At 42.4% G+C, this 19303-nt stretch overlaps 2 protein-coding genes across 7 annotated transcripts in view; both read left to right on the plus strand.

Moving 5' to 3' along the window:
• Nucleotides 1-5385: 5385 nt before the first annotated feature.
• On the plus strand, nucleotides 5386-15420 carry LOC112230807 (angiogenic factor with G patch and FHA domains 1). 6 transcript variants are annotated; one of them, XM_042311183.1, is made up of 16 exons: nucleotides 5386-5482; nucleotides 5569-5630; nucleotides 8247-8498; nucleotides 8616-8709; nucleotides 8854-9083; nucleotides 9298-9432; nucleotides 9509-9709; nucleotides 10600-11014; nucleotides 11204-11315; nucleotides 11910-11961; nucleotides 13275-13376; nucleotides 13450-13621; nucleotides 13802-13881; nucleotides 14234-14361; nucleotides 14490-14589; nucleotides 14796-15420. In XM_042311183.1, exons 3-16 carry the CDS (start codon nucleotides 8277-8279, stop codon nucleotides 15009-15011), a joined length of 2259 nt encoding a protein of 752 aa, XP_042167117.1. In that variant the 5' UTR covers nucleotides 5386-5482; nucleotides 5569-5630; nucleotides 8247-8276; the 3' UTR covers nucleotides 15012-15420. The 6 variants fall into 6 exon arrangements, 5 of the variants coding, with proteins under 5 accessions (XP_042167117.1, XP_042167116.1, XP_024252902.2 ...); XM_042311182.1 differs by having other exon boundaries at nucleotides 8269-8498; XM_024397134.2 differs by having other exon boundaries at nucleotides 5416-5630; nucleotides 8269-8498.
• Nucleotides 15421-15562: 142 nt separating this feature from the next.
• LOC112230809 (high affinity cAMP-specific and IBMX-insensitive 3',5'-cyclic phosphodiesterase 8B) overlaps nucleotides 15563-19303 on the plus strand; it is a 97091-nt gene continuing 93350 nt past the window's right edge. The window contains exon 1 of the mRNA XM_024397136.2: nucleotides 15563-15818. Coding sequence (XP_024252904.1) covers nucleotides 15768-15818 — 51 coding nt within the window. The 5' untranslated portion in view covers nucleotides 15563-15767. The remainder of the gene's footprint in view (nucleotides 15819-19303) is intronic.

The following is a 19303-nucleotide window of genomic DNA, read 5'->3' on the forward strand; positions in this document are numbered from 1 at the left end:
TAACAGTGAATATGTAATTATATATTACAGCATACCAATGAATATTAGGTGTTTTCTATCACGTACATCTGTAGAGCCCTTAAGAAGGGCTTCTAAGCTGGCAGTGATTACAGGGAAAAACAGATCAAAAGGACATGGCTAAACATGGTTTGAGATTGCTTCAACTCTGATCTGTCCCCTATACACATCACATTGTTAGGGAACTACTACCACATTTAAGTTAAATTGGTACAGCACTCTCACTAACAGGTGCAGCAAATGTAGCCTCTTACAAGACAAGCCCCAAAATGTTTTAATGAGCCAAAAAATACAGTATGGTACTGTAGTCTGTGGGGTGTTATTGAATTACAGTTCTTTACCGGCAGTATAGTAGCCAGTAAATTAGATTCCAACAATAGGGTATGTGGGTGAAACAAATATAGCCTCTTACAAGGCATGCCTCAAAATGTGTTCATGAGATAGAGAGTCTTTCTCCGCCCACAACCTTTTCCCACAATGCACCATAATTCCCAGTATGCTGCTGTAAATATACAGCAACATTGTTGTAATTTTGCATCAGAGTAGTGGAATGCCATTGAGCCCCCATAATGCATTGCTCTTTACAGTACTGTAATAAAGAATTAGAGAAGCTAACAAATGTCCAGCAATTTGTTACAGTGCAATGACGTACAGGATATCTCTTTTACCACACAAAAATTTCAAAGGAGACTATTTCCAATTTTACACAGATCACATTGGGGATACTGTATTTTGAAATGCGAATATTATAATACCAACCAGCATTTTCACATTGTGGATTACCATTTCTCATTAGGAGGAGTTGTCCTACGCATGGAGAATGTCATCCACATGCAGATGCCTCCCTAAACACGGCTATTCTGGGAGATTCGGTTACAAGTATCAGCTCGAATCCCCAGCCCTCCACCCACCCTTACATCCTCTCTGTCAGCAGCGCCCCCTTTACCTTTCCTCCACTCCCTACCACTATCCTCCCTTATTCCACTTCTCTCTATGGGCCAGGGGATCAGGGCCTTAATAACTAACAGTTTGATGCGAAACCTGACCAAACACTCACACGTTCCAATGTGTGGAGCATGCAACACCCTCACCAGGGCCAAGTGTATCCGGACCGCTGTAGTAGTGTGGTGAATTCATTTTGACTAGGAGCCAGCATGCAGAATCGTGGAAATGGGGTATCGAGTCAGTTGCACAACTGGACGCATTCAACCGAAATTGGTCTTCCTCGTTTAACTCATCATCAGCCCTGTGTTTCTGAATCATTGCTCAAGGGAGGTTCTTTGTCAGATCAGGGATTCAAACCAACGGTTACTGGCCCCACTCTCTTAACCGTCAGGCTGCCTTGGGGAAACTGAAAACTGTTTGCAGGTCTACACACTTCAGTGGTCACAGCAAAATAACTGAGGGATTAACATCTCATAGTGTGGATGACAGGAAGGGAGGGACAGGAGTCTGGAAGGAGGGAAAAAGCCTAGAGACACAGGGATGGAGGAGTATGCGATCATGTCTGTGTATGTGAGAGAGAGAAAGAGTGGTTAAATACTACAACCACCCAAACCTTCCATAACAAAGCCATCACCTACAGAGAAATAAACCTGGAGAAGAGCCCCCTAAGCAAGCTGGTCCTGGGGCTCTGTTCACAAACACAAACAGACCCCACAGAGCCCCAGGACAGCAACACAATTAGACCCAACCAAATCATGAGAAAACAAAAAGACAATTACTTGACATTTTGGAAATAATGAACAAAACTAATTAACACAAACTAAAATGCTATTTGGCCCTAAACAGAGATTACACAGTGGCAGAATACCTGACCACTGTGACTGACCCAAACTTAAGGAAAGCTTTGACTATGTACAGACTCAGTGAGCTTAGCCTTGCTATTGAGAAAGGCCGCCGTAGGCAGACCTGGCTCTCAAGAGAAGACAGGCTATGTGCACACTGCCCACAAAATGAAGTGGAAACTGAGCTGCACTTCCTGACCTCCTGCCAAATGTTTGACCATATTAGAGACACATATTTCCCTCAGATTACACAGACCCACAAAGAATTTCGAAAACAAATCAAATTTTGACAAACTCCCATATCTATTGGGTGAAATACCACAGGGGTGTGCCATCACAGCAGCACGTTTTGTGACCTTTTGGCAATACGTTTCCCATGACAAATAAAGCCCTTAAATTGAAATTGAGAGAGAGGGAGAGAGATTTGTGACCTGTTGCCACAAGAAAAGGGGAACCAATGAAGAACAAACACCATTGTAAATACAACCCATATTTAGGTTTATTTATTTTCCCTTTTGTACTTTAACTATTTGCACAAAATATGACATTTGCATTGTCTTTATTCTTTTGGAACTTTTGTGAGTGTAATGTTTACTGTTCATTTTTTATTGTTTATTACACTTTTGTTTATTATCTAGTTCACTTGCTTTGGCAATGTTAACATATGTTTCCCCATGCCAATAAAGCCCTTAAATTGAAGAGGGAGGTAGAGAGAGGTCCATGTGGTAGGTACTGTACCTGTCTGTGTCTTGAATCCCCTTGAATGTTCAGCAGCAGCATAGTGCAGCACAGTGAGGTCACGGATACGCATGGAACGCAAATACCTATTTTCTTGATGTTTTATTTTATTTCTTGATGTTTTATTTAACCGTGATTTAACTAGGCAAGTCAGTTGAGAACAAATTCCTATTTACAATGGCGGCCTACCTCGGCCAAACCAGGACACCGCTGGGCCAATTGTATGCAGCCCTATGGGACTCCCAATCACGGCAGGATGTGATACAGCCCGGATTCGAACCAGGGACTGTAATGACACCTCTTGCACTGAGATGCAGTGCCTTAGACCACTGCGCCACTCAGGAGCCCCAATTAAGGGAGTTGGAGTGCATTAAATCTTAAAGGCTCGTGCATTACATAAATCACTCATCACACTTCCTGTGTGTGTGTGTGTGTGTGTGTGTGTGTGTGTGTGTGTGTGTGTGTGTGTGTGTGTGTGTGTGTGTGTGTGTGTGTGTGTGTGTGTGTGTGTGCACACGTACCTGCACTGGGCTCCCGGGCCCTCTATGCTTCCTCCATTATCTATGCCTGTAAAATGAGTCAACTAATTAAGCCTGTATTTCCAGCCAATTAGTAGACGGCTGACATCCTCCTCTCAGTGAGTAACAGGAAGTCACATCCCTCTTCAGCACTCCCCTGTAACTCCCTTTTACATTACAATCTCTTTATTAATTTGCATGTGTGTGCAGTGACGGTTCTAGCTTGTATGGCTCCCTTGGCGAACCCCCCCCCCTATATAAATATAAATATATATACAAAAATTAAGAGTCATAAATATAAAAAAAGAAGTAACAAAGAAAAATAGAAACAAATTGTAGTATATAAATACAAATAAAAAAGAGAATGCAATTATTACACTATTACCCTATTGCTAACAAAAACACACACAAATACAACTAAATTGCACAAATCCTACATCACACAACTAAAATAACACACTTATAAAGAAGAGAACCTGATTATTACACTACTGCACTTCAAACAAGAAACGCACAACTAATTGCATTACTAATTGCATTAGTACGTGCGCTATTTGATAGATTCCCCCACTCCCGGGCTAGCTCACAAACTCACAAACTCAGGGCGCCCACTCCAACAAGGTTAACTGACCCACAGTCCCACACGGTGACATGATATAATTGACGTGACGTGCAAATCAGCGACAGAACACTGATCGTGCAAATGTCACCATTCGGAATCTATTTGATTTATTTATTCATTTGTGCGGGCGCCCCATGCCGCCCCCGGCAAGATGCCGCCCCGGGCGGCTGCCCATGCCGCCTATGCCTAACTCCGCCACTGCGTGTGTGTAAGACTCTGTGACTCTTCATTAGGACCCTGGCAGTATGCTGCTGCTGCAGTCACTGTTAATGGACTTTCTCACCTGTTTTTCATTTGTGTGATTTGGTGAAGTTGTTCGACTTCACTCCGGAGACAACATTTAACAGTTGTATTTCTTTATGTTTGGATTTGGAACGGTCAAAAGCTGGAAAACAAAGCTTGGCACATAATCTGATCATAACCTCAACATCAATACTTGTGATGACCCCTGCTGGTTTGTATGTGGAAGTATTTATTAAAAGTACATTGAGTGCAGTGAGTATTTACACTTCTCCAGTCTAAATCAAATGAAGTCAAATCAAATCTAATGTTATTGGTCACATACACATGGTTAGCAGATGTTAATGCGAGTGTATCAAAATGCTTGTGCTTCTAGTTCTGACCATGCAGTAATATCTAACAAGTCATCTAACAATTTCACAACAACTACCTTATACACACAAGTGTAAAGGAATGAATAAGAATATATACATAAAAATATGGAAGAACGATTGCCAAACGGCAGAGGCAAGATGCAGTAGATGGTATAGAGTACAGTATATACTTATGAGGTGAGTAATGTAGGGTATGTAAACATTATATAAAGTGGCATTGTTTAAAGTGGCTAGTGATACATTTTATAACATCCAATTTTGAATTATTAAAGTGGCTAGAGATTTGAGTCAGTATGTTGGCAGCAGCCACTCAATGTTAGTGATGGCTGTTTAACAGTCTGATGGCCTTGAAATAGAAGCTGTTTTTCAGTCTCTCGGTCCCAGCTTTGATGCACCTGTACTGACCTCGCCTTCTGGATGATAGCGGGGTGAACAGGCAGTGGCTCGGGTGGTTGTTGTCCTTGATTATCTTTTTGGCCTTCCTGTGACATCGGATGGTGTAGGTGTCCTAGAGGGCAGGTAGTTTGCCTCCTGTGATGTGTTGTGCAGACCTCACTACCCTCTGGAGAGCCTTACGGTTGTGGGCGGAGCAGTTGCGTACCAGTTGGTGATACAGCCCGACAGGATGCTCTCGATTGTGCATCTGTAAAAGTTTGTGAGTGTTTTTGGTGACAAGCCGAATTTCTTCAGCCTCCTGAGGTTGAAGATGCGCTGCTGCGCCTTGTTCACCATGCTGTCTGTGTGGGCGGACCATTTCAGTTAGTCCGTGATGTGTACGCCGAGGAACTTAAAACTTTCCACCTTCTCCACTACTGTCCCGTCGATGTGGATAGGGGGCTGCTCCCTCTGCTGTTTCCTGAAGTCCACGATCATCTTCTTTGTTTTGTTGACATTGAGTGTGAGGTCTAACAGAACGTTTTGAAAGTCGATGTGAATGATAATCGATAGTATCAGTTTTATTTGATTTTTTTTTATAGCACAAACCTCTGAGATAGCTGTGTATTTTTATTCAACCAGAGATAATCAGTTATTTCCAAATATGTAGCCTATTCTCATTCCAAACCACAGGTGGCGCCCTCTGCCAACGGTGTGATGTTGTACCGTAGAAGAAGAAAGTGACGTAATACGTATAAAAAATAGAGGCCATGGTCGAAGTGGATTGTAAACACATCAACTGTACCAATTGTAACTCTCTTTATTATCAACAAAACATGTGGTCGGATGTGTCAGCAATGCAGGGTGGTTACAAGATGTTTATGTTCAACTTTCAGGTTGATATTCTCGGCGGAGAGAAAGGAGCGCGAGCGTCCACGCGAGGAATACAAACGAATCGGTAAGACCATACAGCTAACTAGGCAGTTTATCCTTATCAATGAATGAAGGCGCAAACACTCATTTCAACTGTACTCTACCGGTTATCCACTTAGTTCGGCCTTGGACATTTGACGAAATATATACAATTACAAACAATTAAACAGGCTTTTTAAAATGCATACGTATATTCATTACGGAAACCGTTTAACGTTTAAGAACCAAACGGAAGCAAACGTTGTAAACGAAACGGGGAGGGACCTACCTGAGTTTATCAGACAGAATAGAAACAGTTGTTTGCGTTTCCGTTTGGAGTAACGTTAAACAGTTTCAAAACTTGTTGCAACAGAATCGGCGTAATGATTAGCGTAAACATACATATTATAGTAAACACACTTCCATTTAAATTTAAAAAATACAAATATCCCTAACAGTTTAAAAAAAATCTAAGCCAATCTTATGTTTTATTACTAGGTTATTGACTAGTGGCCAATTTCAAAGTTGACAAAAAAAAAACGTTGAGGCGACCATGGGATTAACACATTTTCCAGATATGTGTTTGTACTTTCTCAGATAAGTAATCATATTTTATGTCAAATTAAGAGATTAATGTGCTAGTATATGCACATGATAGCATATTTTATGTGTATTATTTGCTATTTACAAATACAAATAATGTATGCTGTCAGTTGTGCCTGCATGTCACATTCACACAGTAGCAACCTGACTTGGTGAACTACAAGATGATAGATTTTGGCCGTTCACATTAATTGAATGCATTTTGCCTCATTTTACTGTGAAATGAACCTTGCATTGTTATACATAGATGCCATTTTTGTAAATACAGAATGTACATTACGATAAATACATATTGTTCAAGATGATAATTACTAACGTTGCATAATATTGTAGTCTATAGTGTATATTTATACCCCAAACCGTTGGTTTCCAAATATTTAATGAGTAGGCTTTGCCAGTCATTATTTTTCACCATAAATCACTGTTCCAATTAAACCCAGTCGGCTCCTATTAAGCCCACGTGGCATTGAAACACTGGGAGATGGTGTGTTGATATCCCTAATATTCAATGAACATGAGCATAAATATACTTAACAAAAATATAAACACAACATGCAACAATTTCAACTGTTTTACTGAGGTACAGTTCATATAAGGAAATCAGTCAATTTAATGTATAGATTTCACATGACTAGGCAGGGGCACAGACATGGGTGGGCCTGGGAGGGTATAGGCCCACCCACTGGGGTGCCAGGCCCAGCCAATTAGAATGAGTCCCCCCACACACACAAGGGCTTTGTTACAAACAGAAATACACCTCCGTTTCATCAGCTGTCCAGGTGGCTGATCTCAGACAATCCCACAGGTGAAGAAGCTGGATGTGGAGGTCGTGGGCTGGCGTGGTTACACATGGTCTGCGGTTGTGAGGCCAGTTGGATGTACTGCCAAATAAATTAACATTAAATTCTCTGGCAACAGCTCTGGTGGACATTCCTGCAGTCAGCAACCCAATTGCACACTCCCTCAACTTGAGACATCTGTGGCCAATGTTCTCTCAGTTTTTTTGTGTTCAATGTAAACCTACATTCTATGAGAGTTTTGAAAAACAAACATGCAGGGCTTGACATTATAAATTCAGCTCATGAAACATGGGATCAATACTTTACATGTTGCATTTATATTTTTGTTCAGTATAAATGTTTTTTGCTCAGATTTGTTGATTTAAAACTACAAGTTATGCAGCTAGCCATGGTGCCTTTTACCAAGATTAGAAACTTCTCCACACTTTTCAGGAAGTTTTGAGTGGACCGGTAGTCACTGATGCAGAGAGAGAAGACAGGGATATCAGGGATAGAAGACCTACAAGTGGTCGACAAAATATGCAATCAAATGAGGAACAAGAAGATGACTATTGGGCGACCACTCATGTACTTTTGGGTGGTGGCATTGTCATATTGTTGTCCTTCATTCATCCAGGTGATTTCAATTTTTTTGGTCCACCACCTTTACATTTTGTAATGCACAGTAGAGAGGGAGATTTGAAACTGTCTTCGGAAAGGCTTAAGGAAGACAAGTTGGGACTCATTAACAAGAATAGCAGTACAGCAAATGTAATTCAGCTTTCAGATCATTTATTGAATGTTGTGTGTTATGGTCTTTTGAGCGTTGCTTCTTATCGACAGAGGGCCAGTGTGGGGTTGTGTTGTGTTCTAACCGATCAGTTTATTTTGAATAACTTTAGTGGTGATTGATATAATTCAAATGGATTATTTTAGAGGTGGGTTTATTTGGAACCCCCGTTGGGCTTAAAGGATACACTCGGTACCCATTAAGCCCAGTCTGGACTTTTCACTTGTTTTATCAAATATTTAAACATATTATTAAAACATTTAAGTAAAGTCATAAAAATTCACGAGAGATTAATCTTTCATTTTAGTCTCCACTTTTCTTACGAAAATTAGGGCACTATATTATAGAAATGTCTAAACTTAGATTTTGTTTGGCTTATAGGTAAACTTACCCTGTGTGTCTGTGTGTGGCGCTGACACCGAATGCATGCGCGCATGGTCAGGTCAATTCGAATGATTTTTTTTTTTTTTTTCAACATTCACTTTACAAGTGGCCCTGTGTGTCGATTCCAGCTGGGAGTATGGCGACAAATGGAGAGGAGGCGAGTGGAGGAGAGGATGAGTCGGAGTCCGAGGTGGCTGAGCTTCGCCAGAAAGTAGAGTCGCTACAGAAGCAACTGAAAAACTGCAAAAAACAACTGACCACATTACAGAAACAACTGACCACATTACAGAAACAACTGAGCAAGTCTGAGAGGCTTCAGAAGAACACAGAAGGCTACAACGAAGACTTGAGGAAACAGGTAGGCTAGCTGCTAAGAACAATCTAGCCATCATTGAACAAGTCTCTGAAATGCACAAATAAACTAATTTACAAGTGACACTTATGGTTTTTTCTTTGCCGTGATTTGATACAATAGGTCAACAGGCTGAGTACAGAGATTCATGAACGGAAGACGAAGGCGAAAGCTGAAGCTGAGACACAGACAGCAGAATATACCTGGTCAGAAACTGGTGAGCAATCATATTGTGTTTGGATGGTTGTAAAATGAACACATGATTATTTCCCAGGACCAGCAGTTTGTGAATGATTTAGTAGTTTTTTATGTTGCTCTGCTCACATACAGATACGTTGACCCTTGTCTGTGTGCTTTTCAGATTATTACAACTATTACTATGGAGGAGGCTACTACCACAGTGATGGTGTGGCAACAGACACTGAGGGGATTGTGATAGCAGAGGGGCAGGAAGCCACTGATTCCTCAGAGATGACAGCTGCAGAATCAACCAATGACCCCGCTACATATATGATTACAGATACAATGACAGCCACAGAGACAGTTACAGAGGTGTCTCTGGAGGGTGGTGTTACTGCTGCTCAACCAGAGGTGAGTTTGGATACCGTCCCCCCCCACTCATTCTGTTCTGACTGAGGACATTGAGGTCTCTTGTCTAACCAAAAATAATCTTTATTTAAAGAGCTCATTTCCCTAATACAGGACCACAATCTATTTGGTGGGGCACAAGAAATAAAGGTTTTAGGTTGATGACAGTGTAAAAATGAGTTGGGAACTTGACTTTCTTTACTTGTGTTTGTTCCAGCAAGAGGTGGATGCAGGCTCTATAGCTGACATGCTGAGAGCCACTGCTGAGCAGGCCATGACACAGACTGGCTTTGTGTTTGATGAGACCACCGGGATGTACTACGACCACAGCACTGGCTTCTACTACGACTCGGTACTAAACCACACACGCCATTACTATGCCATTATGTAACAGTCTTTTTAAATGCGTCACTCTCTCCCTCACCTAGGCCAGTCAGTTGTACTATGATAACAACACAGGGATGTACTACTACTACGATGCAGAGAGTGGCAAGTACCAGTTCCACTCCAGGATAGAGGTCCCTACTGTACAGCCTGTCTCAGAGACCAGCCAGGAGAAAAGGAGCCTGGACAAGAAGGGCAGGAAGTGGAAGAAAGTTCCAGAGAGAGCCTCTCGTCAGGAGGATAAGGTGGGAGACTATACTGGAGATGAAGCGCTACAGGAGAATTACAGCCAATTCTGTAGTTATGTTCCTTTGAAATAATGATTAAGAAGGGGTAATTGTTTTAACTAGCTACATATTTCTCATTGTTGTGTGTAACTGACCTGTTATCCCTTCTGTTTTTGAATTGTGCTCATTGGCTGACATGAGGCTCCTGAGGCATCTCACCTTCAGAAGTTTAGTGATTGTAATGGACTTCTTTAAGATACATTTCAACTCTGATCTATGTGGTCTCAGTTTTTATTTTTTATTTGCAGGAGTGGTTTTAGAATTTCTGCAGCTATAGCCTTGGTTATTTATCCTGCAGAGTCTACTACATTTTCATCAGGTACAGAGTTTTAGCTATTGCTCGCTGCCATTTAGTCGACTGAATGCTATTCCTTTGGTCGTGGGTAGAAGACGTGATTCACTCACTGACTAACATGGATGATTTCCTATTTCTGGAACTCAGTTTCTCGTAGAGATAAACTCCTCACATCAGACTCTACTTTTCCAGCAGAAAGACCCCATGCAGACATGATGTATAGCTCCACCGCTCTAGTGCAACAAAAGGGCACGTTTCAGAGCTCAGGGATGTGGCTGCTTGGTCTGGTCAAGAGGATGCTTTTGAGGATCACTCTCCTTGTGTTGCAGCTTGAGTCAATGAATTGACTGTGAAGGCAGTATAGGCCTACTGTCTTTGAAAACGGAGACCCATATATCCAAAAATGATCCCTAAACAATGCAGGGAGGTTCCGATGCGGAGCCCGCTGTCCAAATTCCTAGAAAGCCTCTTGTGTCCCGTGTCCACCAATTTAGTTCTCTGGAGATGCTTCAGGTGAATCCTCCCTTCTGATTGGTTGCATGTGTGCTCACAGGGCCTTGTAAAGGAGCTCGAGTTTGAGGAGTGGATCGAGCGGCGAATCCCCAAGAGGGGAGTGGCCTCGCGCAGGCAAAGGGGGCGGTCTGTCACTCCAGACACTCCTCCACAGAAAAGCTCTTCAAAGACTCGGCGGGCAAAGAGCGCCGAACGCTTCCTGAAGAGGAAGAAGAGGAATGACTGGTCGCGCTCTGATGATGCGAGCAGCTCAAGGAGGAAGAAGGCTAAGTCGGACAGACTGGGCAGCAAGGAGGAGGCAGCTGCGTCAGGGCGTGATGGCTTGCGTGGGAACAGCGAGCCTGAGGAGGGGGAGATCACTGAGTCGGAGGGAGAATGGAAGTCTACTTCCTCATCTTCTTCCCCCCCTCTTCCCACCAAATACAGCTCAGAGTCAGAGATGGAGAGTCAGGAAGGTGAGGAGAGGAGGGACACCGTTTAGGGTTATTCAGTCTGTCAACTTTTTCTCACTGTATAGTTTTCACTTTGTTAAACGTCTAACACCACCTGATATTTGTTCATCGGTCTTCCTCAATGTTTCCTGTAGTTAAAATCTTGCTCAGTATAATTGTCATGGGTATGTGATATTGATATTCTGTCCCTAGTTGCTGAGGAGGTGTGGCCGCCCTGTGTGAGGGTGACAGTGGTCAGATCTCCTGTGTTACAGACAGGAACACTCTTCATCATCACAGCTGACTCTCCAGCCACCATTGGCAGGTCAGTACAGCACTACAGTCTCTGGGAGATTCTCAATTGGGAAAAGTCTGTCCTCTCCTCAACTCCTCTGTCCTCTCCTCCGTGACACAGAAACTATTAAGTGGTCGAGGAGAGTGTCAATTCGTTAGTAGGCGAACGAAGGAGTCTGATCCGCTCCTCGATGACCTACTTTGACAGAGGATAGTGTTTTAAAATACGTCACATCCACTTTGGAATAGGTGCACACGTTTAAAATATGCCACTTATCCTTTCATCCAAGAGTTGTTATCACTTTACACATTTAGTTTAAGATTCCACCACTGTAAACGTCATTTGCCTGATGACCCGCGAGTGGAGAAGGAGTCTCGTTTTTTTCAGAGGTTCCTCTGCTCCTCGGTTACCTTTGACCTTTTCAAAAAGAGGCGAGGATGGAGAAGAGGCAAACAAAACTAGTTGATTCTCCCAATTATTTTGATTGAATAGGCCTATGAGTGGTCAGTTCATCAATTTCATCACAAGGGGGAGATGAGAGCTCAGTTCAACACTTCTGACATAGAAGTTGAAACTACCTGTGGCATTTTGAATGACTGTTTTAACATAATTCTATATTTTCAGGGAAAAGGATATGAACCATGCCATCAGATTATCTGAAATGGGAGTCAGTAAGGTATGGCAACCTATTTCATTGATTTGTTTGATTCTGCTACATGCATTACAGGAAATCTGCAGGGCTTCAAATTAGATGTGAATGGTATTGATGGGTTCTATATACAGTACCAGTCAGAGGTTTGGACACCTGCTCATTCCAGGGTTTTTCTACATTGTAGAGAAGACATCAAAACTTTGAAATAACACATAGGGAATCATGTAGTAACCACAAGTGTTCAACAAATCTATATATATATATTTTATATTTGAGATTCTTCAAAGTAGCCACCCTTTGCACACTCTTGGAATTCTCTCAACTAGCTTCATGAGGAATGCTTTTCAAACAGTCTTGAAGGAGTTCCCACATGCTGAGCACTTGTTGGCTGCTTTTCCTTCACTCTGCGGTCCAACTCAACCCAAAGGGATTTTTTTTTAAATGTAAAAATGTATTTGATTAAACTTTTATTTAACTAGGCAAGTCAGTTAAGAACAAATTCTTATTTTACAATGACTGCCTACCCAGGCCAAACCCTCCCCTAACCCGGATGACCTTGGTCCAATTGTGCGCCACCCTAGGGGACTCCAGATCACAGCCGGTTGGGATACAGCTTGGGTTCAAACCAGGATCTGTGGTGACACCACTAGCACTGAGATGCAGTGCCTTAGATCGCTGCGCAACCCGATTGTGGAGGTCAGGTCATCTGATACAGCACTCCATCACTCTCCTTGGTCAAATAACCCTTACACAGCCTAGAGGTATGTTTTGGCTCATTGTCCTGTTGAAAAATAAAAGGTAGTCCCACTAAGTGCAAACCAGATGGGATGCCATATCGCTGCAGAATGATGGTTTTTGCGACTATGCTTGAAGAAACTTTCAAAGTTCTTGAAATGTTCTGCACCTTCATGTCTTAAAGTAATGATGGACTGTTACTGTTTGAGCTGTTCTTGCCATAATATGGGCTTGGTCTTTTACCAGATAGGGATATATTCTGTATACCACCCCTTCCTTCTCACAACACAACTGATTGGCTCAAATGTGTTGAGAAGGAAAGAAATTCCACAAATTAACTTTTTAACAAGGCACACCTGTTAATTGAAATGCATTCCAGGTGACTACCTCATGAAGTGGGTTGAGTGTGCAAAGGGTGGCCACTTTGAATTATTTTAATTTTTTTTAAACACTTTTTTTGGTTACTACATGACTCCATGTGTCATTTCATTGTTTTGATGTCTTCACTATTATTCTACAATGTAGAAAATAGTACAAATTTTGAAAAATCCTGGAATGAGTAGGTGTCAACTTTAAAAATAAAAAAAAATGTTTAATCCCAGTTTCATGCAGAGGTGTACTTTGACCAGGACCAACAGTGCTACATGCTAGTGGACCAGGGAAGCCAGAATGGAACTGTCCTCAATGGCAATCGAATCCTTCAGGTGGGTCAGACCCACACACACACACCTTGGTTGGAAAGTGAGGTGGTAACAGTATTGTTTTCACTGCCCTCAGCCCAAAGCTAAGTGTGACCCTTGCCCTCTGACCCATGGGGATGAAGTGAAGATGGGAGAGACTGTTCTGTCCTTCCACATCCACTCTGGTACAGACACCTGTGACGGCTGTGAACCTGGGCAGGTCATGGCTCACCTCGGCAAACACCAGAGAAACCAGCCGGAACAGACAGGTGCAGAACACAGCTGATGAATTTGCGTCAATAAATGTGTTACATCCATCTCTGTATGTTGTCTGTATAAGCCTGATGCGATGCTCACACACCTAGCTACCCATGTCCCACACAGCATGATTATTAGTGTAACTAATGCTACAGCCCAGTTTATAACTTTCCGGGTGTGTCGTTCCTCAGGTCCAGCTCCAACCAAAGAGGACAAGGAGCTGCTCAGACAGAAAGAACTGAAACAGATGAAGGTCAAATATGGCCTGAAGGTAAGTACCTTGTTCATCCACTACAACTTCATCTGTTGTCCCCTTCTGCTGTTATGTTAATCAGTGATGAGTGATTCCCATTGGTAATTCTTTGTTGAAAATGTCCTTGCCAATCAGATCCTGCCCTGCCTTCTCTGTGTATACAGTACAAAGATGTTATCTTACAGAGGTTTTCGTCCAATTAAACGGTTCTGTTTTTTTCTCGTCTCACATCTTGTTGACATGCACGTTGCAAGAGACTGAGCAGTCCCATAGCTTATGAACCTTCTTTCCTTGTCACTAACAGCAGTTAGTATGATATTACTATGTGTGTATATAACTGTGTTTAGTGTGTCTCCCTCTGTCCCAACAGAGCACTGAGTATGAAGAGACCAAAGCCCTAAGGAACCCCAGGTATGTTGACAGGGCCGAGTCTCGTCGTCAGACCGTGGGCAGCGAGGGAGCCTTCCAACGTGACGACGCACCCGCCTCCGTTCACATGTACGTGGTAATCTGATTGGTTCAGTTGATGGCAAGTGTGTGTGTGCACATAATGTGTGTGTAAGTAGAAAGAGCAGGATGTGGTGACTCTGAGTCGTTGCAATGTGCCCGTTTCCCTCCTGGTACAGTGAGATCAGTGAAGTCAACAAGGGAAGGAAGATGCTGGAGAAGATGGGCTGGAAGAAAGGAGAAGGCCTGGGCAAAGATGGAGCTGGAATGAAAGACCCGGTAATCTTAACATTTTCCCTTTCTATTAGGATTTTTCTTTTTTCAGAGATGGGATTTTAACTAGGAATTCATAAATGGCTATATTTAAATTGACCAAACCTCAGACCAATATCCTCCACTTCATTTGTCTGGTTTCATCCCAGTTCTTTCCCACTTTGTTCACACATCTGATCAGATTTTTCCCCACTATTCCGGTTTTCCCATAGATCCAGCTGAAGATCCGGAAGTCCCAGTCAGGTCTTGGGGCGGGAGCTGCTGTGTCGGTGGACGAGGCTGGGTCTCTGAGCAAGAACAAGACCCAGAGGAACTGGGAGAAGGCCAGAGAGAGGTTTAATGACACCTGCCAGCCAGATACACCCACAGTCAAGAAGGAGCAGGGCCCGGTAACCAAACCTTGGGTTAAAGGAGAAGTGACTGAATGACATCCTAGGCCAATGTTTCTCAACAGTTTTAGTCTGTATCTCAGAAAGGCCGGTCACACAATCCACCATGGAGAAGTGAGTAGATGACTGGACACAGACACACAGGGTGGCCTAGATCCAATGTATTTACTGACTGAAAATTCACTTCTTGCAATGAGAATGGTGCTGGTACTCAGATGTTATTCCAACTTGCACTAAAGTGGGATATCTCTTATGTTTCCAGTCCCTTCAGAACTGTGCACTGTTAGGAATGGGCTAAGGGCGGAAGCAGAATTGGGTATTGTATTTTAAATTGTAAAGAATTAACATGCTAAAGAACCTCCTTGTAAAGCAACTGTTTGTGGGCTGCCTGCGGAATCTATCAACTGTACAATCATGCCTAATAAATGTTGCTTTGATTTTGTCTGCAGTACAAGAGATGTCATTGTTGTAGGCCTGTATTTTACTTGAATAGGTTAGTTACATGTACATGCACTTTTCCATGGCCATAACAAGCACCCACGTAAAAACCCGCTGGCATTAGGACTGCACGGATGGACTCCTGTTGCCCGCCTGAAGCGGAGCCGAAAAAGTTTATCAGAAGTTATAACCAACCGTCTTTAAAGATCGCCAATATCACGGGTCCTCCGCCATCCATCCGTTAACTCGATGGGCAGCACGACCGAGAACCGCGGATGCAGTTTCGCGCGTTTCTAGACAGGAATTATTCATCCCAACGTTTTACTACTCGTAAAGGACCTAACCCTGGTTCAAGACATGAGTCGGACTTCGACAGAAGAAAGTGAATTGTTCAATGGACCTCAAAAGGTAAGGCAACTGTAAACCGTTAATACTGATGAAGAGGAAACAAGGTCTCTCTCGCGCTTGAGTAGTAATCCAGAAAACGTACAGGGAAAGTACGTGTATGGATAGAGGTGCAGGCCAACTTGATTGTTATTTTTATTCAACCCATCAGGTATGCTGTGGAATCTTTATACAGGTTTACCACGAATGGCTCTTGATAAGAAACGTTGCGGAATTGACCTATAAATACGTTTGGTGAATTTCAATGTGTACTGTTTTTATTATGTAAGGTAATTTGTTTTACTATAGGTAGCCTAGAGCGTTGGGCCAGTAACCGTATGGGCGCTGGTTCCAATCCCCGAGCCGAATAGGTGAACAATCTGTTGGTGTCCATGAGCAAGGCACTTCGACATGATCGCTCCGGTTAGTTGTTCTGAATAAAAGCGTCTGCTAAATGACTCAACTGTAAACTGCCACTATATGCATAATTTACATAGGCTACTGGAAGCTCCATATAGATTTAATATTTTATAATGGAAAGAAATGTTCCCCTTGAACTGAGTTTGGTGACAGACATTTTGGCCTACTCACTCAATCGAGAGAGCTGTATTTTATAACAGACTGTAATCATTGGTGCAGAGAGGCGACCTTGCCGGCAGGGGGCAGCCTTCGGAGTAAGTAAGGTGAGCCTACTGAAATGTGAATTAGTATAGCAATACATACTGTATGTTTCTTCCCGTTTTGTGCATATGCACTCAGGATACATGGTTGTATTATAATTTAAGGACACATTTGAAGGTGTTAATGTGTGGATGTAACCCCACTGTTACTTTATAACCTGGTTATAATCAGATCATAAGACAATTTGGTTCAAATCAGATTAAGGGAATCATGCAGTGTACAGCGTTTCCCCCACTGTGCCAAGAATTTGATTGTTTTGTCCTTCGTACTGTTTGATTTACACTATGTCTAAGCTAGTTGCCAGGCAATAGGCACTTCATGCCTCAAAAACATCCACAGTTTTTCTTCCCCCCCTCTCTTCCTCTCTTTCAACGACTTTCAAGTCCCTGAACACTAACCATGTGTACAAAACCAAACAAGTCAAGTCAGTAATTAATATCAAATGTGACCTTTGGACTTTAAAGGTGCAGGATATACTGTATCACCTACACACATATAGATAGCTTAGATTACCCAACACTTCCTCATCAATCAATTAATGATTGGATTTATGGAGTGTGTTTCCAGGAGCCCACAGTGGAAACTCTGTTTAGGTGGCCAACAGCTTTCCAGCAGTCCTAATTCGAATCAAATTTTATTGGTCACGTACACATATTTTGCAATGTTATTGCGGGTGTAGCGAAATGTGCAAGGTCAGAGTCCGGAATATGAATGTATATGATGGTGTGTATAGACATTATGGGCAGTATATGAATAGAACATGTGTGTACAGTAGTAATTACATAGGGTAAGACTTGACTAGAATACAGTGTATACATATGAAGTGAATTCCATTGCATTCGGCTTAGTACACACTGACGAGAGTCGCAAGTTGTTGCGTATATCAGTACGGTGACAGTTTCAGTACAGTAGGAAGTATAACTGTACCACTGCTGTTCATGCTCTCATTTACATCGGCGGGGCTGTAGAGGAGCAGGACGAGAGCTTTAAGTTCCTCCGTGTCCGCATCACTAAGGACCTATCATGGTCCAAACACGAAAGCACAGTCGTGAAGAGGGCACGACGACGCCTCTTCCCCCTCAGGAGGCTGTAAAGATTTGGCATGGGTCCCTCAGATCCTCAAAAAGTTCTACAGCTGCACCATTGAGAACATCTTGACGGGCTGCGTCACCGCCTGGTACGGCAACTGCTCACCATCCGACCACAAGGCGCTGCAGACAGTAGTGTGTACAGCCCAGTACATGTACTGGGCTCGAATTCCCAGCCATCCAGGACCTCTATACCAGGCGGTGTCAAAGACTCCAGCCACCCAGGTCATAGACTGTTCTCTCTGCTACCGCACCGCAAGCGATACTGGAGCGCCAAGTCTGTGACAAAAAGGCTCCTGAACATCTACCCACAAGTTATAAGACTGCTGAACAGTTCATAAAATGGCCACCCAAACCATTTACATTGATCCCCTTTAATTCTTCATTTTTTTTGTATCTTTATTTTTTTGCACTGACTCTCTTGCACTGGCTCTACACACACTCACACATCCTACACTGACACTCCAACACACAGATACACACACTACATACGCTCATACACACATGCATATTAACGCCACATACACTCGCACACAGACAACAGTTTCACACTCTTCACATGCGCTGCTGCTACTCTTATCTATCCTGATTGCCTAGTCACTTTTACCCCCGACCTACTTGAGACGCTGTATTACCTGAATTACCTCAAACTATCTTGTACCCCTGCACATTGACTAGGCACTTGTACGCCGTTCTACTGCCAATGTTTGTCTATGGAGATTGCATGGCTGTGTGCTCAATTTTATTCACCTGTCAGCAATGGGTGTGGCTGAAATAGCTGAATCTGTTCATTTGAAGGGGTGTCCACATACTTTTGTATTTATAGTGTATATAGTCTAGTTATTGTTATTTTATTGTGTTACTATTTTTCCTTTTGTATTTAGCAAATATTTGTATTTTTAACTCTGCATTATTTGTAATGGGCTTGTAAGTAAGTATTTCATGGTAATGTCTGTTGTATTCAGCATATGTGACCAATACCATTTGACTTCATTTGACTAGGCCATCATACTTTCATCTTGCATGTCACTGATGCGGATACTATATGGGAGATGTAATGTAAACACCTGTTGCCATGGTGAGAGAGTGTCTACTCTGCATGATGGTTTGTGGTGGGCACACTGAGGGAAGCCACAACCTATAGAACAGACAGAATGTCAATCATACTAGATGTCTATTTGTTGTTATGGAAAAACAGTTTATTTTCTTGGTTTGCACCAATAGAATCAAGATATGGACCTTGATTTACATATCACATCATCATTTCTCTTTTGCTCCTGTAATCCACCTACATGTGAGATGTGTGCGACGCGACGTGTGACACGTGTTTGTGTGCATGCGTGCGTGCAGTGGTGTAAAAATACTTTAAATTACTACTTAAGTTGTTTTGGGGGTATCAATTTGAATGCTTAGTAGGACAGATTTTTATTTATTTTTTATACAAATCACGCACTTATCAAGAGAACATCCCTGGTCATTCCTACTGCCTCTGATCTGGTAGACTCATTAAACACAAAAGCTTTGTTTGTAAATGATGTCTGAGTGTTGGAGTGCGCCCCTGGCTCTCCATACATTTTAAAAACAAGAAAATTGTGCCGTCTGGTTTGCTAAATATATGGAATGTAAAATGATTTATACTTGTACTTTTTATACTTAAGTATATTTTAGCAATTACATTTACTTTTGATACTTAAGTACATTTAAAACCAAATACTTTTCAACTTTTACTCATGTATGTCA

The sequence above is a fragment of the Oncorhynchus tshawytscha genome, linkage group LG33 (assembly GCF_018296145.1).
Source record: "Oncorhynchus tshawytscha isolate Ot180627B linkage group LG33, Otsh_v2.0, whole genome shotgun sequence".
Lineage (NCBI taxonomy): Eukaryota > Metazoa > Chordata > Actinopteri > Salmoniformes > Salmonidae > Oncorhynchus > Oncorhynchus tshawytscha.

Coding starts and splice junctions, on each gene's coding strand:
- LOC112230807 (XM_024397134.2), top strand. CDS start 5,519: ATGTGTCAGCAATGCAGGGTGGTTACAAGATGTTTATGTTCAACTTTC. Junction 5,631..8,268: donor CGAGGAATACAAACGAATCG/GTAAGACCATAC, acceptor TGTCGATTCCAG/CTGGGAGTATGGCGACAAAT. Junction 8,710..8,853: donor ATATACCTGGTCAGAAACTG/GTGAGCAATCAT, acceptor TGTGCTTTTCAG/ATTATTACAACTATTACTAT.